The sequence below is a fragment of the Chiloscyllium plagiosum genome, chromosome 17, assembly GCF_004010195.1.
Source record: "Chiloscyllium plagiosum isolate BGI_BamShark_2017 chromosome 17, ASM401019v2, whole genome shotgun sequence".
In the NCBI taxonomy this organism is placed as follows: Eukaryota; Metazoa; Chordata; class Chondrichthyes; order Orectolobiformes; family Hemiscylliidae; genus Chiloscyllium; species Chiloscyllium plagiosum.
The window spans coordinates 23,525,936-23,547,952 of record NC_057726.1 but is presented as its reverse complement, the minus strand read 5'-3'; the positions used below and the strand labels follow the sequence as shown (position 1 = coordinate 23,547,952).

Here is a 22,017-nt window from a genome sequence, read left to right as displayed (position 1 = left end):
AAAGTTTGCTATACTCATTTCTTTCTGTTACACCACTATGTCAGTAATTTTAACACAATCATTTTGTTGGGGGCAATTGTTCCGACAGTTTAATCATTTCTAAATTTTCTCATTATTATTATCAAAAGAATTAGAGTTATATAGCATCTTTTGCAATCTCAGGATTTTGCAAACAACCTTCCAGCTAATGGAATTTTTTTTAATGTGGAAAAACTGCTGCAATATAGGAAATGCAGCAACCAAACTGCTTGCAGTTCGATCCCACAAAATCACAATGTGATAACTATCCAGATAATCTGTTTGATTATGGGCATGGTTGAGATTTGAAAAATTTCCTCTGCATGCCTTTGGAAAGTGTGATGGGATTATTTACATCCTCTCTCAGGGTGCCAGCATTTGTGATCGTACTCCTGGCACTTGGACTGTGCCTTTACTGTCACTTGGCAGGCAGCCAGTCAAGCTGTGGTCTCCCTACTCAGGAGATGCAATCTGAAACAAGATGCTGAGTACTTATGCACAGCACCAGGGTTCCAAGTTCGATTCTGGCCTTGGGCGACTGTTTGTGTGGAGTTTGCACATTCTCCTCGTGTCTGCGTGGGTTTCCTCCGGGTACTCCGGTTTCCTCCCACAGTCCAAAGATGTGCAGATTAGGTGAATTGGCCATGCTAAATTGCCCATCGTGTTAGGTGCATTAGTCAGAGGGAAATGGCACTGGGTGGGTTACTCTTCGGAGGGTCAGTGTGGACTTGTTGGGCTGAAGGGCCTGTTTCCACACTGTAGGGAATCTAATCTAAAAAAAATCAGCGACTCTCCTGCTCTTCAGATGTGCCTGACCTGCTGTGCTTTTCCAGCACCACACTCTCGACTCTGATTTCCAGCATCTGCAGTCCCCATCTTCTCCTGTCCTTCAAGATTATCTTGCGGCCACTGAGCAGCTATTGTGGTAGCTCTGTAAAAGAGCACAAAGGGTGACAAGAGTTCATGAAAAATGTTGGAACATGCAAGTGAGATTAGTGGCCAATTGCACACAATATGGCGCAATTTTGTTTTCAAGTTTGGTTTGAAATGTTTATTTTGTGGTGGCTTTTATGATTAATTCTGACTGAGCAGATCCATGATAAATGGAAGGGAGATTGTGAAACTGTTAGGAATTGGGGTTGTCATTATGGACACCACACTCAGATGCTTTCTTCACTGAGTGAAGCAGTTCTCTGGATTACCTTCTCCATTCACTAACCTCTCCTTCCTTTTCCTCCTCCTCCTCTTCCATAGTCAATGGCACCATGGGGAAACCAGCAAATCTTGAACAGTCTCATATTCACTCCACCTGCCTTTCTATGAAAAGAGGAAATTAAGTGGAATTACTTTTCCTTGAAAAGACAGCCTCGGTGACCTCCCTTATGTAACAGTGGAATTTAAACTGCAAAACGATGCAGATATCTCCAGCGCCATCTTGGAATGGCTAGATGCATTATCATAACTCCAGTCACCATCACTGTCACTGACAATGTGGTCCTTGACTTGCTCTGAAGTTGCACTTACAGCTGCAGCATTTGACAGAGTCAGTGACAAACAACTTTTTGAAGCACAATATCTCAGATATCATGAGGATTCAGATAGAAGAATTACTCCTGGAACACCTTGCGAGGACGTGACTTCCCGCAGAGAACTCTCCTCCCCCTCATTGTTGTTTCTCCTGCTGTACATGACCTCTACTTATTGGCTCAGTCATGTATGATTCCAAGAGGAAGAACTGTTGATGCCTGTACATCTGAGAATAACTGCTTTTTACTGTAGCTTTGAAACCTAATTGGGGAATTCAGAACAAAGGATTGTGATCTTAGGGTATGTAGTAGCTCTACAACTTTGCACTGAGTTGAAGGGAATTTTCTTAATTCAGAGACTGGTGAACCTGTAGCGTTCTCTACCACAGAAAGCAGAGAAGGCCAATTCACTTGATATGCTTAAGAAAAACAATGATTTCAAGAGGCTAAAGGTGCAATGGGTCATGGTGAGAGATCAGGAGAATTGCATTGAGATAGATGATCCAACATGGTCTTGTTGAATGTGTTATGACACGGGGTAAAACCCCCTACTAATTTAAACCAGCAACACAGAAAAGATTCACTCCATGCTGTAATCTGTTAAAATTCAAGAGGCAAAGAAATATCCCAAAAGTCACTATTTAAAGTAAAAATTAACAACTTTTTTAAAAGTCTTACAGAGAATATTAACTAACAACGATTTACAACTTATTTCTCTTAAACCTATCTCTTACCTCCCCCTCTACAATACTAGTCCATTAAAAAATTCCTGATTACGATTTACAGAAAAATAATCACGTTTCAAAACCAGTCAGCTTTTCCAAGTTTCCTCTGTAGATTTTCCTCTGTAGATTCTCTCTCCAGGTCAGTTTCAATGTTTTTTCTGTGCAAACTCCTTCTCCAGACAGGTATCTCTCAGAGAGCTCTGACTAGCAGCCTACATCTGTTGGTCTTCTGGCTGTTCTCTTTGCTGCTCTGGTTAACTGTTCAAAATGTCTGATATTAATACCCCAAAGCATCAGATCATTTTATTGGTTTTATTATTGTCAAAGTGCTAAATTCAGATTTGATTGGAGTTTGGCATCTTGGGGCATAATTTAAACTGATTGGCCAAATACGAATTTGTTTTTGTATCCTAGCAATACAGGTCTTACCTGTTTCGACCAAATGTTACGTTGTTACCTTGTTTTGGGCTCTCTGTGCTTCTCTAGGTCCTTGCTAGCTTTTTAAACTCTCTTAAAGGTACAGTACACCTCTACACTTTCATAATAAATGATAGAGAGGGTTCAATGGGCAGAATGGCCTGCTCCTTGTCGTATTTTCTAAGTTTCTTTTTTTTTACAAATGAACAGAGCTTAAGATTGAGGAGCACTAGCTTGCTTTCTGTTTGGTAGGGTCAAAAATTGTTTTTGTTTACTATGGGGAACATCCAATAAGCTTGGAAAGCTTTTGTTTTCCAACTTGCGAAAGTTACAATTGAAATTTGGGCAAAGAAACCGTTTCTCACAGTCAAAGAAGTTCGCTCAGAAATGTTAGGAACTAAATTATCTCAGTGTAAAGTTTTTAACTGAAAGTTCCAGGCCAGATGTGTTTGGTTAGAATCCAAAAAAGGTTATTTGAAGCTGAAAAGTCTAAGCTCAGTTATGTGACTAATCAAGGAAAAGGCTATCAAGTTCTCATATCTAGGAATTGGACAAAATAGCTTGGTTAAACCTATGGATCTGATAGGCAATCAATCTCTTTCTGTTGCTTGAAAACCATAAAGTGAAGGTATTGCAATAGATGCGATTACTATGTTTTTTACTGTGTTTCAAATCTTTCAAATTGTGTTTTATGAAAATTGCTTGTTTTCTAATTTATCTACTTCTTTCTCTTTTATTGTTAAAACCAAATTTACAGCGCTCTATGCTGTGTTTAAGTAAAAGGCCACCATGTTAAATGTGAAAATAAACAAAATATGATCTTTCAGACAAATCATCAACTTGGAATCTGCCTTGTCCAGCAGAAACATCAGCTGGGATGATAACAATGTTTATTTAAGGAAATATATAAATACTTTGGAGACAGTTCAAAGAAGATTGATTATAATAAGAGCTCAAATGAGCAGGTTGACTGATTGGGAAAGGATGGAGAGGGTAGGCTTAGAAGAATAAGTGGGGACTTGATTGAAACATAAAGGACCTCGTAGGCTCAAGACAGGAAAGAAAGGATGTTTCCTCTTGTGAGAGAATCTAGAGGTCACCCTTTAAAAATAAGGGGTCACCCACTGACAACAGAGATGAGGAGAGTTTTTTTTTCCTCACAGAGAGTCATGAGTCTTTGATACTCTCATCCTCAAAGGCAGTCAAAACAGACTGTTAGAATTTTTTTCAGCAGAGGCAGATAGGTCCTTGATGAACAGAGGGGTGAAATAGGGAAGGCTGAAAAATATATGTTAATGTGGAGGAGAAGTTATGATCTAATTGAATGGCAGGACAGACTTATAGAGTCATAGAGATGTACAGTACAGAAACAGACCCTTCAGTCCAACTTGTCCATGCCGATCAGATATTCTAACCTAACCTTGTCCCATTCGTCAGCACTTGGCTCTAAACACTTACTATTCATTTACCCATCCAGATACCTTTTAAATTGTACCAGCCTCCACCACTTCCTCTGGCAGCTCACTCCATACACGCACCACACTCTGCGTGAAAAGGTTGTCCTTTCGTTCCCTTTTATATCTTTCCCCTCTCACCCTAAACCTATGCCCTCGAGTTCTGGACTCCCCCACCCCAGGGAAAAAACCTTGTCTATTTATCCTATCCATGCCCCTCATGATTTTATAAACATCTATAAGGTCACCCCTCAGCCTCTGACGCTCCAGGGAAAACAGCCCCAGCCTATTCAGTCTCTCCCTGTAGCTCAAATCCTCCAACCCTGGCAACATCCTTGTAAATCTTTTCTGAATTCTTTCAAGTTTCACAACATCCTTCCTATAGGATTCCAAAAGTGGCCTAACCAATGACAGGCTGAGTGTCCTATTCCTCCTTCCAATTTATATATTGGTATGGTTTATCTAAATCGCACTAGTGTGTGGTCCTTCTTGCTACTTCGTGCATGTTTAGCTGAATGAGATTTAGAGAGGCTGCTGACTGGTGTGAAGAGCTCCAGAATGGCAGCTCTCAATATGCAAGTTTCCTGTCAACATTAAGTGCATATCCATTCACACTTTAACAAGATCGTGTCTGCTATGTGTCACTTTAACAGTGTGTGCATGTGTCACAGAAACTATTTTGGAACCCAAGGGGCATTGTTAACCCCCAAAACATGGTACAATTCCTCATCCATTGTGCTTTTATGTTAATTATTTCTGGGTTTGCCTTTTCCTCAAAAGACAAATATTCCCAGTCAAATTGTTATGTAATATTCCAATAGTTGGCAATAAAGAAAGTGGAATGTGTTTACTTTGAATAGAATTAGATGTGTTCATAGTTCACACATCACTGTCTCAAAAATGAAAACAATGTGTGGAACAGGCTGCAACACATTAGGCCAAATCAAATCATCATAAACACATGTGAGTAGGTTCCTAACCAATTACTGGGACATGAAGCTGATCTGATGGTTCAGCTACCCAATGGAAAACTTATCCCATTGTTATATTGGTTTTCTAATTGGATTTCAATTACATTGAAAGCAGATCAGAGAAGATAATCAGGTCAGATTTGAGGGGGTTGTCAGAGAATTGTTGAGTCAATGGAATTAGTTAGATTATGTTTGGCAGGCAAAATCAGAAATTGTTGGAAAAACTCAGCAGGTCAGGCAAAATCTGTGGCGAGAAAGTAGAGTTAATGTTTCAGATCCAGTGACCTTTGTTTGTGACTGATTGTCATGTTATATGCACTATTGCTCATTATGGGGTAGATTTGCTGCACCTTTTTTTTAGGGTAGAGGCTCTTGTCTTACATAAGACGTTGTTTATTGTATGTTAGCAACAAAGAAGTGTTACACTCTGATAAATGTTGTTACAGAGTGTAGTGATTGTAACAAAGACGGCCAGGTGGACCTAATAGAAAATGAATTCCCCAACTGGGGTGGTTAATATGGTTCAGTCAGGGAGTCCTGGCTGACAGATATAAACATAAGGTTCTGTTCACTCTTAGAGTTGTCTCTGAGGAAGCTGGATCAGTGTTAAGGACTCTCCATGTATAAATAAAGGATGACTTGGTGACAGAATACCAGCCACTGTGGAGTTATTTCACAGAGATTATGAGGAAACCAAAACATTTGGCTTTATTCCTTCAAAATCCTAAACTGTTCTGTCCACAAGCTCATATAACATCATTATAGTGGGTGGGACTAATGGCACTTCAATATTAGCCCTTTCAGATCTATGCAACTTCTCTCTCCAAGCATTTTTCTTATTACTAATGTGCATTTTTTAATATAATTACATTTATTACTAGCCATCTCCCCCAAGCCCAAGAGGCCTCTTGAAGCTCATTTGTTCAGTATGTTTAGAGATTGACAGATTTCTAATTACCAATGAAGTAAATGTATTTGGGGTAATGAGAACTTGTAAAGAAGGGTCACTGGACCTGAAACATTCACTTTGATTTCTCTTCACAGATGCTGCCAGACCTGCTGAGCTATTCACGCAACTTCTATTTTTGTTTCTGATTTACAGCATCTGCAGTTCTTTGGTTTTTACATGGTCTTTGTAACAGACTGCTGACTAAGATGTAATTTTGTTCTGAGATATTGGTTTAAGGTGTAACATTTAATAAAATAATTGATTTAATGGTAATGGGAAATTGGATAATTAGAACATTAAATTTATCACATTTACTCGGAGGGACGATTCAGTGGTAATCCAATAATCATCAATCTAATTTTTTAAAACAAACACATTAAACTTTATAAAGTTATATTTATTAAAACATGCAACAAAATTGACAAATAGCAATTTACATCGAAAATGGAGAACATTAGCTACAGTAGAAGAAATATTATTTTTAAAAGTGACCAAACAATAGTTAATTCATTCCTCATCTGTTGTGATGTTGGCTAAACACAGCTCATATTAAGAAAGGTAAATAGCCAAAGTCCTATAGGTTAACTGAAGTAGGGAACATCTTACTTTGATACTAAAACTACAAAATACTGAAAGGAATGATATGCCTTTCAAAAATTGAACCTTATTAAATTAAACCAAACTACATTTTTGAACAATAAAAGCAAATGTGCCTTCCTGTTCAGAAGTAACTATTAACCTATTTGTTAACATGCATGCTCTTTACTGTATTTATGTTTTGGATTATTCAAAGTGTGATTACATGTTCAGTTTGGGTGGCACAATGGCTCAGTGGTTAGTATTGCTATCTCACAGTGCTCGGGACCTAGGTTCAATTCCACCTTTGGGTGACTGTCTGTGTGGAGTTTGCACATTCTCCCTGTGTCTGTGTGGGTTTCCTCTGGGTGCTCCGGTTTCTTCCCATAGTCCAACAATGTGCAGGTTAAGTGGATTGGCTATGCTAAATTGCCCATAGTCTCCAGAAATGTGTAGGCCAGGTGGGTTAGCCAGGGGAAATGCAGGAATAGGGTGGGTCTGGGTGGCATACTCTGAGGGTCAGTGTGGACTCGATGTGCTGAATGGCCTGCTTCCACATGGTAGAGATTCTATAATTTTAAATAATTGCTGATATAATATAGCTTTAGAAATGGCAGACATATACCAATTCTGGATTCCTTGATTTTACTCTTCCTTAGCTCTTTCAGGACCTAAGAAATACAAAATAATGCTAGCCATTGGATTGTCCAAAGAGATTATTAGTTTGTTGCAAACTTGCATTGTTTTAAGCTAATAGAAATTCTTCAAGCCATATTCTAAATTACATTTATGTAACACTAACATGATTAAGTAAGCTATATGAAGTGATGTGCGGGACACAGTTTTTTTGCCTAGTCTCTGATATAAACTTGAAAAGACACAAATGGATCATTCAATTGTTCATAGTCAGTTTCTTATTTTCCTGAAAACCGCGAAAAGGGCAAATAATTCAAAATCAGTTTAAGCATGTTGGCCAGACTATTGATTTGCATTCAATAGTAATTAAGCTAGCTGTCCATAGATCTCTAACTTTTGGCAAAGTTTCCTGTTAAGTGCAATAGATATTTTATTACTGAAAACTCTTGAACAAAGCCCAATGTTAGTAATTAACAATGATTGATTATTTATTAGACAACACTGATTTCTTCAAACCTCTTTGAGATTGGGATTTTAAAAACTGGAGGAATTAAACTGTACATTTTACTGTACATTAGCTGTTCATATTCAGCAGATGAATACAAATCAACAAGAGAAATCAACAACATTCCTGACACCCCTGTGAAAATTACTGTCATTAAATGAAGTGCAGCTCACAACTATTCAAACCTGGACCACTTTGTTATGACTGGGTTTGAAACAGATCAAAATTGTGAATACTCCATCTGCTGCTTTAGAAGAGAAAAAGGAAATCTTCATAATTCTCTCCTTTAATTATAGATCCTTTTTGCCAACAATATATGTCAATCTTCCACCGCCTAATCACTGTAGAGCTCAGTTTCATCTTTACCTCCAGCAGTGAGTTATTTGATGTGTAAATAAAACTGATCCAGCATTGGTAGGCATTGTTATTAATACTAACAGCAAAAGAATGAACCATTGAGTCATTCGGCAAGGAAACAGACCCTTTTGCCCAACTCATTCATGCCAACCAGATTTTCTAAATTGAACTTGCCCCATTTCTCTGCATTTGGCCCATATCCCTCTCAACCTTTCCTATCCATCTACCTGTCCAAATGCTTTTTAAATGTTGACATTTTACTTGCCTCTACTAATTGCTGTAATTGGGAAATGTGAATTTAATCTTCTATCCTACTGTGACGATGCTGCTCCTTTAACAAGGTTATGTTGTCCTTGGTTTTTATTTCCAGAGAGGTCGTAAAAGACACAAATTCCAGTTGCAGGGATTTTGATTATAGCTAACAGATACTGCCTCAGGCAAAAGGCCTTTAAGTTTAATAAAAACACTTGTGCAATGAAAGGGGAGTGGCCAGTTCTCCCGGCTCAGCTTCACTCTGGTTTGGTTTGTTTTTAGCACGATTGAGTTGAGAAGCTGCTAAGCAAAGAAGCAGGTCCAGGCTTATCCTCCTCTCTCTCTCTCTCTGGCTTGTCTCCTGTAAGATCCTGATTTTACCTTTTGTGCCAAGGGATGTTTATGGAGATTACTGCAAGTATTGGGAGCAGAATCATTAAGTTAGGATAATGTGTTGGGGTTTGGATAGGTTAAGTTATTCGGTATTCTGTTCCCTTTTGTTTGCGTTTCATTTGGCAATCTTGTAAATAAATTCTGTTTTGTTTAAAACTAAGTGGTTTGACCAGCTGCATGTCTCCTGGAATATCCACTGTACAACTGCTTAAAACAACTCGCAAAGGTAGGGTCTGGGCTACTTTCTTGAAATGTTTTGAGGAGCTTTGGCCTGGTCCATAACACTACATTAGTTTGGAACTTGAATACTCTGAGGATTAATTTGCTGAGGTGGTACAGCTTCTCAAGCTACAAGCACAACACAACAGATGACTTTACTTCATTCTAATTTAAGTTTTCATAGGGGTTTCTAAATGTCATAATGACATTAAAAAATCAAACTACCAAGATAAACACAATATTTAGCTTAATTTAGCTCACAGTGCTATGAACAGGCAGATACATTGATTGATATATCACTGGTTCTATTGTAAAAGTGCACACTACTGTAGTGTTATAGGGCTTCAAAATAAACTATACATGCAAAATGGAATGATGACTTGGCATGCCAACTTGTAATATCTTCACTTTCAGACTTTCCCTTCCGCAATCAGGGTTTTGAGATCAGCTGGGGTATTTGCACAGATCACTTGATGTGAAACAGAATTCTTTTCCAAAACAGTGGCTATTGCTTCCCCTACATCCAAGTGATTCACAAAGCCAGGAGCAATTCGGTCTGGGGTTGCAACACCCATGTTAAGTTTCACCTGTAAAGATCGAACAAGTAAAAAACAAAGAGATTAATCCACCAAGATTACACATTACTGGAATTTCTATATTTAAAAGTGATAAACATTATAATTTTGTGATCAGCAGCAAAGAAAAGGTGCTTTATGGTGATCTAGCAATCTCTGAAGCATGGACATCCCATCCTTTACCTGACATCAGTTTGAATCTGCCGCTAAGTTAAAAGGACTGTCAAGCAACAGTGATATCATCAGAATATCCAAGCAATCACAGTAAAGTATTCTCACAACTAGCAAAACTGCAAGTAAAATGCACTAATTCTCAAAAATCGCTAGCACTAATTCTTTTCAGGTTCAATTAATTTTTTTTCAAAAAGCAATCAATGATTGGAACATATACATGGGAAGCTGAAACAGTATAAGCTGAAATATCAAAACCTTTTAGAAAAATTAGAATTTTTTTTATCTTTTGAGGAAATTTGTCATTCCACAAAAATGGAACTGTTTTTCAGATGAAATGAGGTTCAGCAATAATTAAGAATCTAGCATATAATTAAAAATCCAGTCACAGCTCACTCTACAAGATGTAATTTTTGAGGATTTTTAACAGAGAGATTCATAGCAGAAAAGGGATGGATTTGTTTAGTTCACTGACTGCAGTTTGTGGATTTGAACAGAGTACTCAATAGCGAACCACAGTGGGCGGCACGGTGGCACAGTGGTTAGCACTGCTGCCTCACAGGGCCAGAGACCCAGGTTCAATTCCCACCTTGTGTCCCTGTGGCACATTCTCCCTGTGTCTGCGTGGGTTTCCTCCCACAGTCCAAAAGATATGCAGGTCAGGTGAATTGGCCATGCTAAATTGCCCCTAGTGTTAGGTGTAGGGGAATGGGTCTGGATGGGTTGCTTTTCGGAGGGTCGGTGTGGACTTGTTGGGCCAAAAGACCTGTTTCCACACTGTAAGTAATCTAATCTAATCTAATCTAATCTAATCTAATCTAATCATAAACAGTGACAGCAATGTCTGGTGTTGAATCCTGAGATGTTAAAGGTGCTGATGAAAGGCCCAGAATTTATCTTTTTTGAGAAGCCCCACCACATCTAATGACACTCAAATAGTGGTGGGCCTACTCTTAGGAAAAGAATTGCAGAGCAGAAGTCAAGTTCACCATTAGCTACAGACCAAACAGAGGCTAACAGGTCTTTTGTACACAACAGTGCCACTGGGTTTGGTGACTGCTACCAACATTACATCTAACCAAGGCCACAGATCCACGAGGACACCCAAGCCAGAGGTGAGTGGTAGCTGTTGGGGATTGTGGGGAAGTTGGGAGAGTTAGCTCAGCAGCAACGGGAAGTCGGGTGGCCTTCAGCAATCTCTTTCCTTCCCAATGCCAAATCCTTCAATAATGCACTGGGTATTTGAAAAAGGGAACGCAACGCCAGTCTATGAGCTGCAAGCAAACACACCATAGAGGGGGCCCAGTTTCCACTTATGGATTTCTATGCATATGTATGGACTCAAGAAGTTTCGTTGTCATTATCAGCTCAAACTCCAGACCAGAAAATGTATAGAATGAACTGATTTGTAAAGACTTTTAAAACATATTGCTTTTAAAGAAGGTCTGGAATCTTGACATATTTAAACATTCATTTGAAAGATGGGAGGAGTTTCTGCAGCTTTAATTCAACTACAGTCAGATAAAGTACTCCATGCAGACCCACTTTTAACATGATTTTCACTGAAAAACTTGTATGGAATCACAATCTCAGATGTAAGACTCTGTACATTCACAATAAAAAGCTGAGCTTCAAAATCAATCAGCAAAATCAATATCAAAAATAATTGAATAGTAAATTTAAAAATAATAGAAATTATTTTAATTTACATTTCATGACACAAAGGGAGAGACAAAGTTCATATTCAAAGCTAGTAAATGTAAGAAACACAGATGTCGCTCTCATTCATTATCTAAGAAATTAACTAATTAGAAGAAAACCTAAAGGTACTCTGTCAAAATTCAGAACTTTATAAGTTTGTACAGAAAGCAGTTGCTATTCAATGTAGCTTTCACTGTTACTTGTTGGAATATACCTTTCTTCAATTCCCTCACTTGGTATATGGCATTTTCTTAAAGTTTTTACCTCAGTCAGTTTACATGGAACATCAGGGTACTCCTCTCTGACCACCTGACAGAATGCCAAAGCTCCTGCAGCTCCCAGAGTCAAGAAACCAGTCCCAGGCATCAACAGACGCTCCCCCGCACCACCTACAAAAAAAAATACTAAATTTGTTATTTCATTTCAAACCAATGACATTTGCACTTGAGCTTTTGCTGCTGGTTTATTATGGCTTTTCATCTATAAAACTGGAACCTAGATGCATATTGCCCAATAATCTAGCTGTCAGATATGTGATTACATTCCACCCATAGCACAACAGATTAAGTACCAGATAACATTTGAATCAAGACTTTGTGCCACCAAGATATGATGGGTATTCTTTTATGTGCAACACTACAGCAGTTCCTCTGTTATCTGAGTGTAATCTGCTCTCAGTGTGGATGCATAGACACAGCCAGCAATGGGCAATGACTGAGATGGAACCTCAACTACACAAAGTGCTCTGTTCTGTAGCCTAGTGGCTGAGGATGTAACCATCACACAACACACTTGATTTTGGGAAAGGATCAAACTTGGAGTCTTGTACACAACAGACTTCGCTCCTGTAGTCCATTGATGCTTTTATTCTGAACAATCGAAATATTTGAAAATCTATCACTGAGGGTCATACTGCAATGTTGCAAAAAGCCTACAAAATTACAAAGAAATTCTGTTCCACCCTGTTAGGTTCAGATAGTCTTTAAATATCTCAAGAGTAGAATGGGGTAGAAAGTAAACTGAGTCTTCTTTAAATACAGTTTACCTTTGAAAGCTTATGTTTCTCGTATGAAAGTTTGCTGTCTCCACCAGCGTTGCTGATGCTGAATAGAAGAGTCAAAATCAAAGCATTCTATTAAACATCAGAAGCTGTAGACTAAGATTATATCTTCAGAATAACATTAGCAAACCTGCCACATTCAGCCTCAAGCAACAGAATTTGAACAAACCACAAATTATACAAGACGTAGATTCCATTTGCAAATCTTGACAAAATCTCTTTCTGATGTTTATTCACGCCCTAAGCTTTGACTGACTTCTTTTTTTTAATCATATTAATAAATATTTAAAATGTTATCTTAATTCTATAACTGGAGTGTGGATTTTGAAAAAGGGATACTTAAATTGTTGATATAAATGCCAGATCTTGGTCATTTGCATTTGAATAATCTTTTCCCCTATCATAAATGTTTTAGATGATTTCCTGAGATGTGCATGACAACCCCAATCAAAATTGCATCTATGGCTGCAATCCAAAAATATTAATGTCACGGACATCACGCAATGTCGGAAGAGCAAAAAAAGGCTGTACATTACATGGACTGGAAACTGGAGAAAGAGTTGGTAACACATAATTAAAAGGTCAATTACCAAAATAAAGAGAATTAAAAACGGGTCATGATGGACGTGTCTCAATAATCAAAAATATCAAAAAATGTCAGATCAAATAAGCACACATACTTACAAAAGATTATAAATTGTTATTTTTTGGGGAGGCACGTCTAGTGGTCATGCATCTTTTAACTATGTCATATTCTCTTCTCTTCTAACTGATACTGCTATTAACAAAGCTAACAAACACAATGGACTCCACAATGGCATGATGACTCATAGTTTCCTATCACCAATTGCTCCATTCCAGTCCTCATCTTTCCCTCCACCTCCAAAACATGTTCAATTTGTCCCTACTGACTGAAAACTGAAGTTGGCCCCTGCAGTAGACATACTAAAAAAAAGAGAATTTAGAGTCAGTGGTAAAATACAGGACTGGCATTGGAGAAAACAGGATGTGGTGAAAAGTTTTGCTTTTAAATATTATAGCACCAGGACAATAGGTCAGCAAATCAAAAGGAGTTAAATGAGGATGAGAAATGTGTAAGTATTGGTGTGGATAGCCAACAGGAAGGTGAAGTCTTTGAATATTAGAAACATAGTAATGTTGATGGATCTTTGGGGAAATTTCTTTTGAGTCAAATTTTTGATGGGTAGGCGTCATCTTATATGGTTTCTTTGATAGGTATATACAGAAGCTGTCTTATATGCAAGCATATCTCAATGTAGACCACAGAAAGAAAACCGTTCAGGACAAAAGCTCCATTTAATTGTTTTAATTTTCTCTTCTCACCCTGTCCCTATATCCTATTATTCTCTTTCTAAATGTGTGCGCATTAGTCTTCTTCTTAACTACTTCAGTCTCATTTGCTTCAACCATTCCATGTGGCACTGAGTTCCACAATGTCATTTTCACCTCTGTTTGCGTGAAGCAATTTCTCCCAAATTCTCAACCTGATGTATTTGTCACCATCTCATACTTAAGTTCCTTTTCCTCGCAACTCAGTCACAGGTGCAAACAAGTGTAGGGAAGCAAACTGATTTCATTAATATTCATATTTTTATATAAATATAAAAGATTGAAGTCTTCATTGGGTCTTCTCTTATCCAGAATCCCTTGGGTTGACCATTCAGCTTCCATCCATCATTGTTTGTGAGGAAATACTTCACTTCACTTCTAAATTGGATGGCTGTGGTCAGCATTACATTACCTCTGGAATTCCATATGGTTCTCATGACCTCTACCCTTACCCTCTAGTGTTCATGGGGAATGAAGGGGGTGTTGCTCTAAGCTGGTGGAATCCTCAAGATCCTATGGCAAATTCATTAACATTATTTTTTCTGGGAGTTCTGCCAGTCTCCCATCAGAGATTCATTGAAAGATCATGAGAATTTCTGTGAAAGTTCAAAAGCCACACTTGTGACTGCAAATACAACATGGCCCATCACCATATGGAACGTACAGTGTGCTGGAAATTCATTGTATTCTGCCTTTTCAACAGTCCTTTTGCATTCTTAACAAATGTCTTGTGGTGTGATGAATAGTAATTAACTTTCTTATTCAAATAAAACCCAATAATTCCAGGGTAACTCTAATTAGAGCTGTTGGAACTGTGGTCGATAGCTCCCTGAATAAAATGAGTAATCAAATGCAATGCCTTGTTAGTTATGGCGCAGTACGGTGTTCTGATTTCAACAATGGTTATTTATACAAAGCAAATATTCAATTTCTTTTGTATCAAAACAGTCTTCTTAAAGCTTGAGGGTAAAATGAATTCAGACTACACGAGTCATTGTTCACTCTGATTGTCAACACATGTCTACAAAACTCAGTAATTAGCATAATTACAAGAAACGAAAGCTTAGCTGATCAAGTGAATTATATGACGCACCTGAAAAGTTGTCGACAATATGTTTTGCATGAACTATGAGAAATATCATCTTGGTTTCAGTAAATTGTTTAAATTGCTGAGATTTCTACAAGTTTCCACAAATAATTTCTGTAGGCAGGATATTGCAGTCACTCATATTGAATTAGACAATATAGTTCCATTTGAAGGTCAGTGAATTCAGATCGTATTTCTTGAATAGCACATTCAGTGAAACAACGGGGCAGATTTTGGGCCTCAATATTGAGCCTATAGGGTTGGCAGTGTGCCCCGTGGCTCAACCAAATAGGAGGAATCTCTTAATTTCCCACCTTAATTTCTGCACTCACCTTCCACCTGATGCTGCAAGACCAATCAGAAGGCCTTCAACAATATCAGGCTGGAATCTGTCTGAAAAAGATGCGCATAGCCTTGGTAGCTGGCAAAGGCAAGGGCATTTTGATGCGAATGCCCTTGGTTGCTTGCATTAAAATTGATAAATTCAAAAGGCCCTAAGTTGGTAGGGCAATTAGAGTTGAGGTGAAGCCATCCAATAGTCCAATTACAGGAAGGGTCTGTGGCCTTTTGTCTCAGGGGTTCCACCACTAAGCATGGAGCCCACTGGACTACCAGCTAAGGAAGCAAAATCAAATGAGCTGGTGGCCTCCACACATGGCCAGATCTGTTCTAACATTGGTAAAATTCAGCACTACTGCAAAATGGCCCTGAAGTGGCTTCTTTGTTAAGCTAGCTGGTTGCCTGGGAATGTCTCCTGGCAGTTTGTCCTGGGAATGTCTCCCGGCAGCCGGAATGCTTCATCAATGTGACTCCTGCCTGGATCTAGCCGACCTCCATCTTGATCATCATCACTGGGCCAGAAAAGTTCAGTCCAATGAAACTGCTTTCTTACCATTTCCAATCCTTGCATGGTATGTGCTGTAATTAGGTTGAAAATAACTTTTTGGTGCAATATGTAATTTTCCCTATTCATTATTGTACAAAAGAAAATTAATGTGTTTTGCTTGTCACACTACAATGATACAGCATTTGTACTCAGTCTGCAAGAAACACATTTAGAAGCTTTTACAACAAGGGCAAAGTACAATAGATGCTAGAATACTGGGAAAATGCTCAAGCAGAATCTGAGGAGAAGGAAAGAGAGAGACATTTGAAGCCTGTGTCTATTCTGATGGAAGATCTTAGACAGGAAACATTAACTCTGTTTCTCTTTCATTAGCAGCTGGTAGACCTGCTAAGTCATTCCAAAATGTTTTGCTTTTATTCTTGTTGCTGTTATTAAAGTAAATCATACGGGCACATTAGTGGCAATGAGAAAGTATAGCTGTCAGATGTTTAATGCATAATATTTATGAAATAAATTGGTTGATTGAGATGCTTTTTAATTATTGGTTTTGATTGTCTATGCACTTGGAAAATTGGGAATTCTGCTGAAAGCTTCAAACTAACCACACTGCGAATTGGTTTACACCCTTTCCTCAGGCATGCTGCTAATACCATCATTGGCCCTGAATGAGATAGAAGAGAAAGTGTAGGCACAAAGCCAGGTTTTGATTTTCATCCCTTTACAAATAGGTGCACATAGTAATGTTAAAAAATCTAAATTTCTCCCAGAAACCCATGTATAAGGTCTGCTTTACGTGACCCTTTTAAATTATTACATAGAAATCAGTAAGGTAACTCAAAAGGATACAGGTAATCCCAAATTGATTTTTTTAAAATTAGTTCTTCTGTGGAATGTGAATTTTGCTGCCAGTTTTATTGCCTAACCCGATTTGCCTTTGAATGTGAGTAGCTTGCTATGCCATTTTTGGAGGGCAGTTAAAAGGCAACTATTGTATTGTGAATCTGGAGTCACATGTTGGCCAGACTGGTTGATATACTTCCTCAATGGACATTAGTGAACCAGATCGGCTTTTATCACAATCACTAATAATTATCATGGTCACTATTTCTGAGATTAGCTTTCAATTCCAGCATTTATTCACTGAATTTAAGTGCCACCGGCTGCTGTGATATTTGAGCCTATTTCCCTGCTATGTAGGCTTCTTGTTTATAGATCCAATGGTATAATCATCATACCACATCTTTCCTCAATCCACTGCATTATCATATTGTGGTGTTCAATATTAATGTTAGGTGTCTAAATTGTGGAGTGTCCCTTCTATAGTTCATCTCCCTTTCACCTTGATGAGCACGTTTGCTGGATTTCTTTAAAAAAAACTATTCATGCAAACACACCCTAAAGTTCTTTGGAACAGTGGAACTGCAATCATGAGGAAACTATAGCAGACTCAATGGTTCTACCATTAAAAAAACATTTTATTTTGTAACTGGGATATAAACTTGGAATTTCAGCATGAGGTGAATTCATAAGATGACAAAGTGGGAATTCCAAAAATTAAAAAAAAATGATGCCTTTAAATGTTGCCAGTTCCTGGAGATAGGAGTAAATGTACTCACCAGTTATAAATGTGTATGATCCATTGTGGTCATCTTTAACCAAAGGAAAGAATGCCTTCCAAGATGTGAAAGTACTTATCAGCAGTGTGTTCAGAACCTGAAGTATAAAATATGTGCAAATTTAAGCCTGAGTTTATTGCACAGTGCAATTTTCCAATCATTTTCCATTATTATTCACAACATCCATTCCTTCCGATGGAGACTGTCATGAAATTTACATTGGAGGCAAGTGAACATTCCAATATTTGATTCCCTCATGCAAAATATGCACAAGGTAAGGCACTCAAACGAAAATCTACGAAGCAATGACTGATCCTCTAGCTTTCTCATCCTAAGTGATTAGATTACTTACAGTGTGGAAAAAGGCCCTTCAGCCCAACAAATCCACACCGACCCTCCGAAGAGCAACCTACCCAGACCCATTCCCCTACATTTATCCCTTCACCTAACACGATGGGCAATTTAGCATGGCTAATTCACCTAACTGTGGGAGGAAACCCACAGGGAGAACACCCAGAGGAAACCCACGCAGACACAGGGAGAATGTGTAAACTCCACACAGACAGTTGCCTGAGGCGGGAATTGAACCCGGGTCTCTGATGCTGTGGAGACACTGTGCCACCGTGCCGGGTACAGCCTTTGGGAACCTTTTGCTCTTACACAAGTTCTAAAGGAAAAGAAGCTGCTTTGACTGTGCAGAAATTATTCATGATTAAAAAAATCCATTATGATTGCAAATTATTAAAATGAATCAAAGGAATTTAACTTTCATGCCATGTGCAAACTGAACAAGAGGAGTGAAAATGGCTTCGGGGGTGCAATTTTAAATCACAAGTGGCAAATGAACACCTCTTCTAAATCATGAGAACCTGCAAGTATACAAATCATACTCTAATAATGTCAGCTAACTTGCTTTTTTCGCCCAAAATTGAAACAATAAAATGTAATCTCCTAATTTAACACAACCTCTGAGTGGAGATGCAATGGTGGAATTCTCTCTGGACCAAGCGTGCAGGGAACAGGAGACAAAGGTGGAGGAAACACTGCAAGGTGAGTGTTTTCATCTTTTAAAATCTTCTCATGGACCAAAAGGTGTGGGACTGCTACATTTTTCTACATGACAATACCATGGCTCCCAGTTGCACCAGGTTTTCTCCCTCCATCAGGATTCTATTCACAAAGCACTTAGCTTGCACTAGACACTGTGAGCCTGTACTCCTAGTTGTTGTGGTTTGACACTTGGTTTTAAAAGCTGTACAGTGCTTTCCACCAATAAGTTTGATCAGAATTCTTTCTTGCAGTTGTTAGGCAGTAACAAGGATATACAACTTTTAAGTGTGAAAGGTTTATGAGTGAAGGAATAAATTGTTCAACATTTAAAAATAGCACGTCCCAAATATATTTTGTCAATAGTATAACATCTAGCTCAACTAAAAAATCAGTTTGAAACCATAACTGTTCAGAATTGTCAAACTTCAGCTTTGACGCTGCTGTTTTTTTGGAACATGGGATGATTGTGTTGCTGGCTAGGTCAGCCACCATTTATTGCCCATCCCTAATAGCTAAGAGTCAACTACATTGCTATGCGTCTTGACTTACATATAGGCCAGACCAGGTGACGACACCAGTTTCCTTCACTAAAGGACATTAGTGAACCAGATGGATTTTTATGACAATCAACAATGATTTCATTATCATCATCTGACAATCGAATTCCAGTCTTTTTGTTGAATTTGAACCCAGGTCCCCAGGGTGTTACCTGGATGCCTGGATTAATAGTCCAGTGATAACGCTACTAAGCCATCACCTCCTCACCAGTGTATTGGCAGCCATCTGATCGTATACTTACTCTCAGTATTTCATGTTCCTTAAATTTTCATTGGTATTTAGTTACAAAATGAAAAATGCTTTGTGGGTGATAAAAAGTTAATGAGAAACAAGGTTTCATGTAAACATTCTGACCAAAGTTAGATTTTTAAATGCAGCCCATAGCTGATTCACATGTTTCAGGAACAGCCACATAAACCATTTGCTGTAGTCATTGGTGAAGGTGGATGGTGAATTCACTTATCAGTGACCTCAGTGAAAAGCTACCAAATATCTTGTGGGCTCAGCACATTGATTTTCTTTATTCTGATATAACCTTAAGTTTGCCACAATCTGTGGCAAATTGCAGGCAGGGTAATCAGCCAGTCAGTTTGAAGAATTCTCACAGATATTAAAGTAGGTAATCAATAATCTCCTTACTGGCATAAAATTCACAAAAGAGAAAGAAAACAACAACAAACTACCATTCTTAGGTGTCACAGTAAAGCGAACAGTCTGTGGGGATCTTCAAACCAGCATTTACAGGAAAACAACACATGGAACAAATACTGAACTACAGAAGTAATCATTCCAACACCCACAAATCAAGCTGATTAGGACATTGGTTCAATGATCCATCACACACAGCAGGACCGAGGAACTACGCAGAGCAGAGGAAAATCACCTATACAGCATTTAAGAAGAACAGGTACCCGATAAACACAGTGCACCGATTTCTCAGCAACAAACCTAAATAAGCAGACCAAAATGCATCCAGAATCCCTCACCAATCTCTTCCTACATCAAAGACATATCAGAAATGACTGCCATTTGGCATCATGGTAGCCCACAAACCCACGAACACACTTAAACAGCAGCTAATGAACTTAAAAGACCCTATACAGACAACAAGCAAAACAAACGTCATTTACAAAATACCTTGCAAGTACAGTATCACACACTATATTGGACAATCAGGCAGAAAACTAGCCACCAGGATAAGTGAACATCAACTAGCCACAAAAAGACATAACCCACTATCACTACTATTCTTGCATACAGACGAGGAAGGACACCACTTTGACTGGGAAAACACATCCATCCTAGGACAAGCCAAAGAGAGGCATGCACGAGAATTCCTAGAAGCATGGCATTCCAATCGGAACTCTATCAACAAACACATTGGTTTGGACCCCGTCTACCACCCTTTGAGAAAAAGAACTGAAAATGACATCATCAAACACCCAAAGAAACCTAAACACATCAATAGAAAGCAGGACATAACACCAGCGCTTCACCAGAGGCTCACTGATGATGTTACCCAGAAAGGTAACGAAACGTCTGAAATTGAACCTTGCAGCTCATCAAGCAAACTCACATCTAGTACCTCAAACTGAGCTACAAAACTTTTCAAACATCACTCAGAAATGATAGGCATAGATTTTTCTACACGTTTCAATCATCTTACAGGAAACAAAAGTAAAGATTGGGCCAGATTATTGCTTTAAAAAGTGTAGCAATTGTCAAGTTTTCTTCTAAGGAAATGAGACTCCACTCTGACAAACGTTTTTCAGCACTGGAGAGACTGTTCACAAGGAATAATGTTTACTATGCTGTTAAACATTCAGTAAATCTCATTCAACAAGGTTTAACATTTTTGGTGGTTTTTTACAGTGAAAGAGAGTGCGTAAAGTGTTGACGTTAACACAGATCCAGTGCATTGATGTGGTTTATATATGTGAAGATTGTACACGATGGAGAAGCAGAAAATCACTGAGAGCAACTTCTCAATTTTCAACTATTACTGAACTTGTGTAGCTATATGTGGTTCTCAATTTAATTCCACGCTAACAACATGATGGCACAGTGGTCAGCACTGCTGCCTCACAGCACCAGAGACCCGGGTTCAATTCCCACCTCAGGCAACTGTCTGTGTGGAGTTACACGTTCTCCCCTTGTTTGCTCTGGTTTCCTCCCACAGTCCAAAAATGTGCAGGTTAGGTGAATTGGCTATGCTAAATTGTCTGTAGTGTTAGGTGAAGGGGTAAATGTAGGGGAATGAGTCTGGGTGGGTTGCTCTTCAGAGGGTTGGTGTGGACTTGTTGGGCTGAAGGGCCTGTTTCCACACTGTAAGCAATCTAAAATAAACAGTTTTACTATCATACGAAGTTCAATAGAGAAAAGGAAAATAGAATATGTGGCATATTACAGTTACACCTTTCAAGAGTCCAAATTCAATTTGTACCTAATGCTCAGAATAATTAATATTCTAGTAACCGGAGGTCTGGCTTAACAACAAAACCATGTGCAGTGAAGCGGCACTGCTGTCTTACATGTCAGAAGAATGCATATTTTGTAACTGGCTTCATTTCACCACATGATATCAAAAGTCTTATTAGCTGCTGGCTGCAAAATTCTAAGATTCTTAAAGGTGAAAGGGAATATATTTTAATTGGTGTACACAATACTGTAATATCTTTCTCTCCAGCCTTATCATGATGCTGCTTGGACCTGTTACAGGACAGGTTTTCAAAGTTAGTAAATCATAGACACAATAAAAAAAGAGTTCATAATTGCCAGTTGCAATGCACTTCAAAAGCCTTGGGTTTGAGTTATAATTCTGACACTTACCCTATTCAGTTCCTCGACTGTTTGAGTGTGTGGAGGACCACCCTGCCACCAACTGAACCCCAGAGATGACACTATATCTGTCACTTTCCCAACAGCCTGCAGTACTGCGGTTTTAGCTGCTTCTGCACCCTCTTCGGAACCTGAAGTTGAGGCAGTGCAACAAGTGTTACAAATA

At 38.6% G+C, this 22,017-nt stretch overlaps 1 protein-coding gene across 1 annotated transcript in view; it reads right to left on the bottom strand.

The window, feature by feature from the left end:
• Window positions 1–9,191: 9,191 nt before the first annotated feature.
• Window positions 9,192–22,017, bottom strand: part of si:dkey-238o13.4 (uncharacterized protein LOC560780 homolog) — a 32,401-nt gene continuing 19,575 nt past the window's right edge. Inside the window, exons 3-6 of the mRNA XM_043706680.1 lie at window positions 21,843–21,982; window positions 17,406–17,502; window positions 11,710–11,834; window positions 9,192–9,585 (exon numbers count right to left, since the gene is read on the bottom strand). Of these exons, the coding sequence (XP_043562615.1) occupies window positions 9,409–9,585; window positions 11,710–11,834; window positions 17,406–17,502; window positions 21,843–21,982 (539 nt within the window). The 3' untranslated portion in view covers window positions 9,192–9,408. The remainder of the gene's footprint in view (window positions 9,586–11,709; window positions 11,835–17,405; window positions 17,503–21,842; window positions 21,983–22,017) is intronic.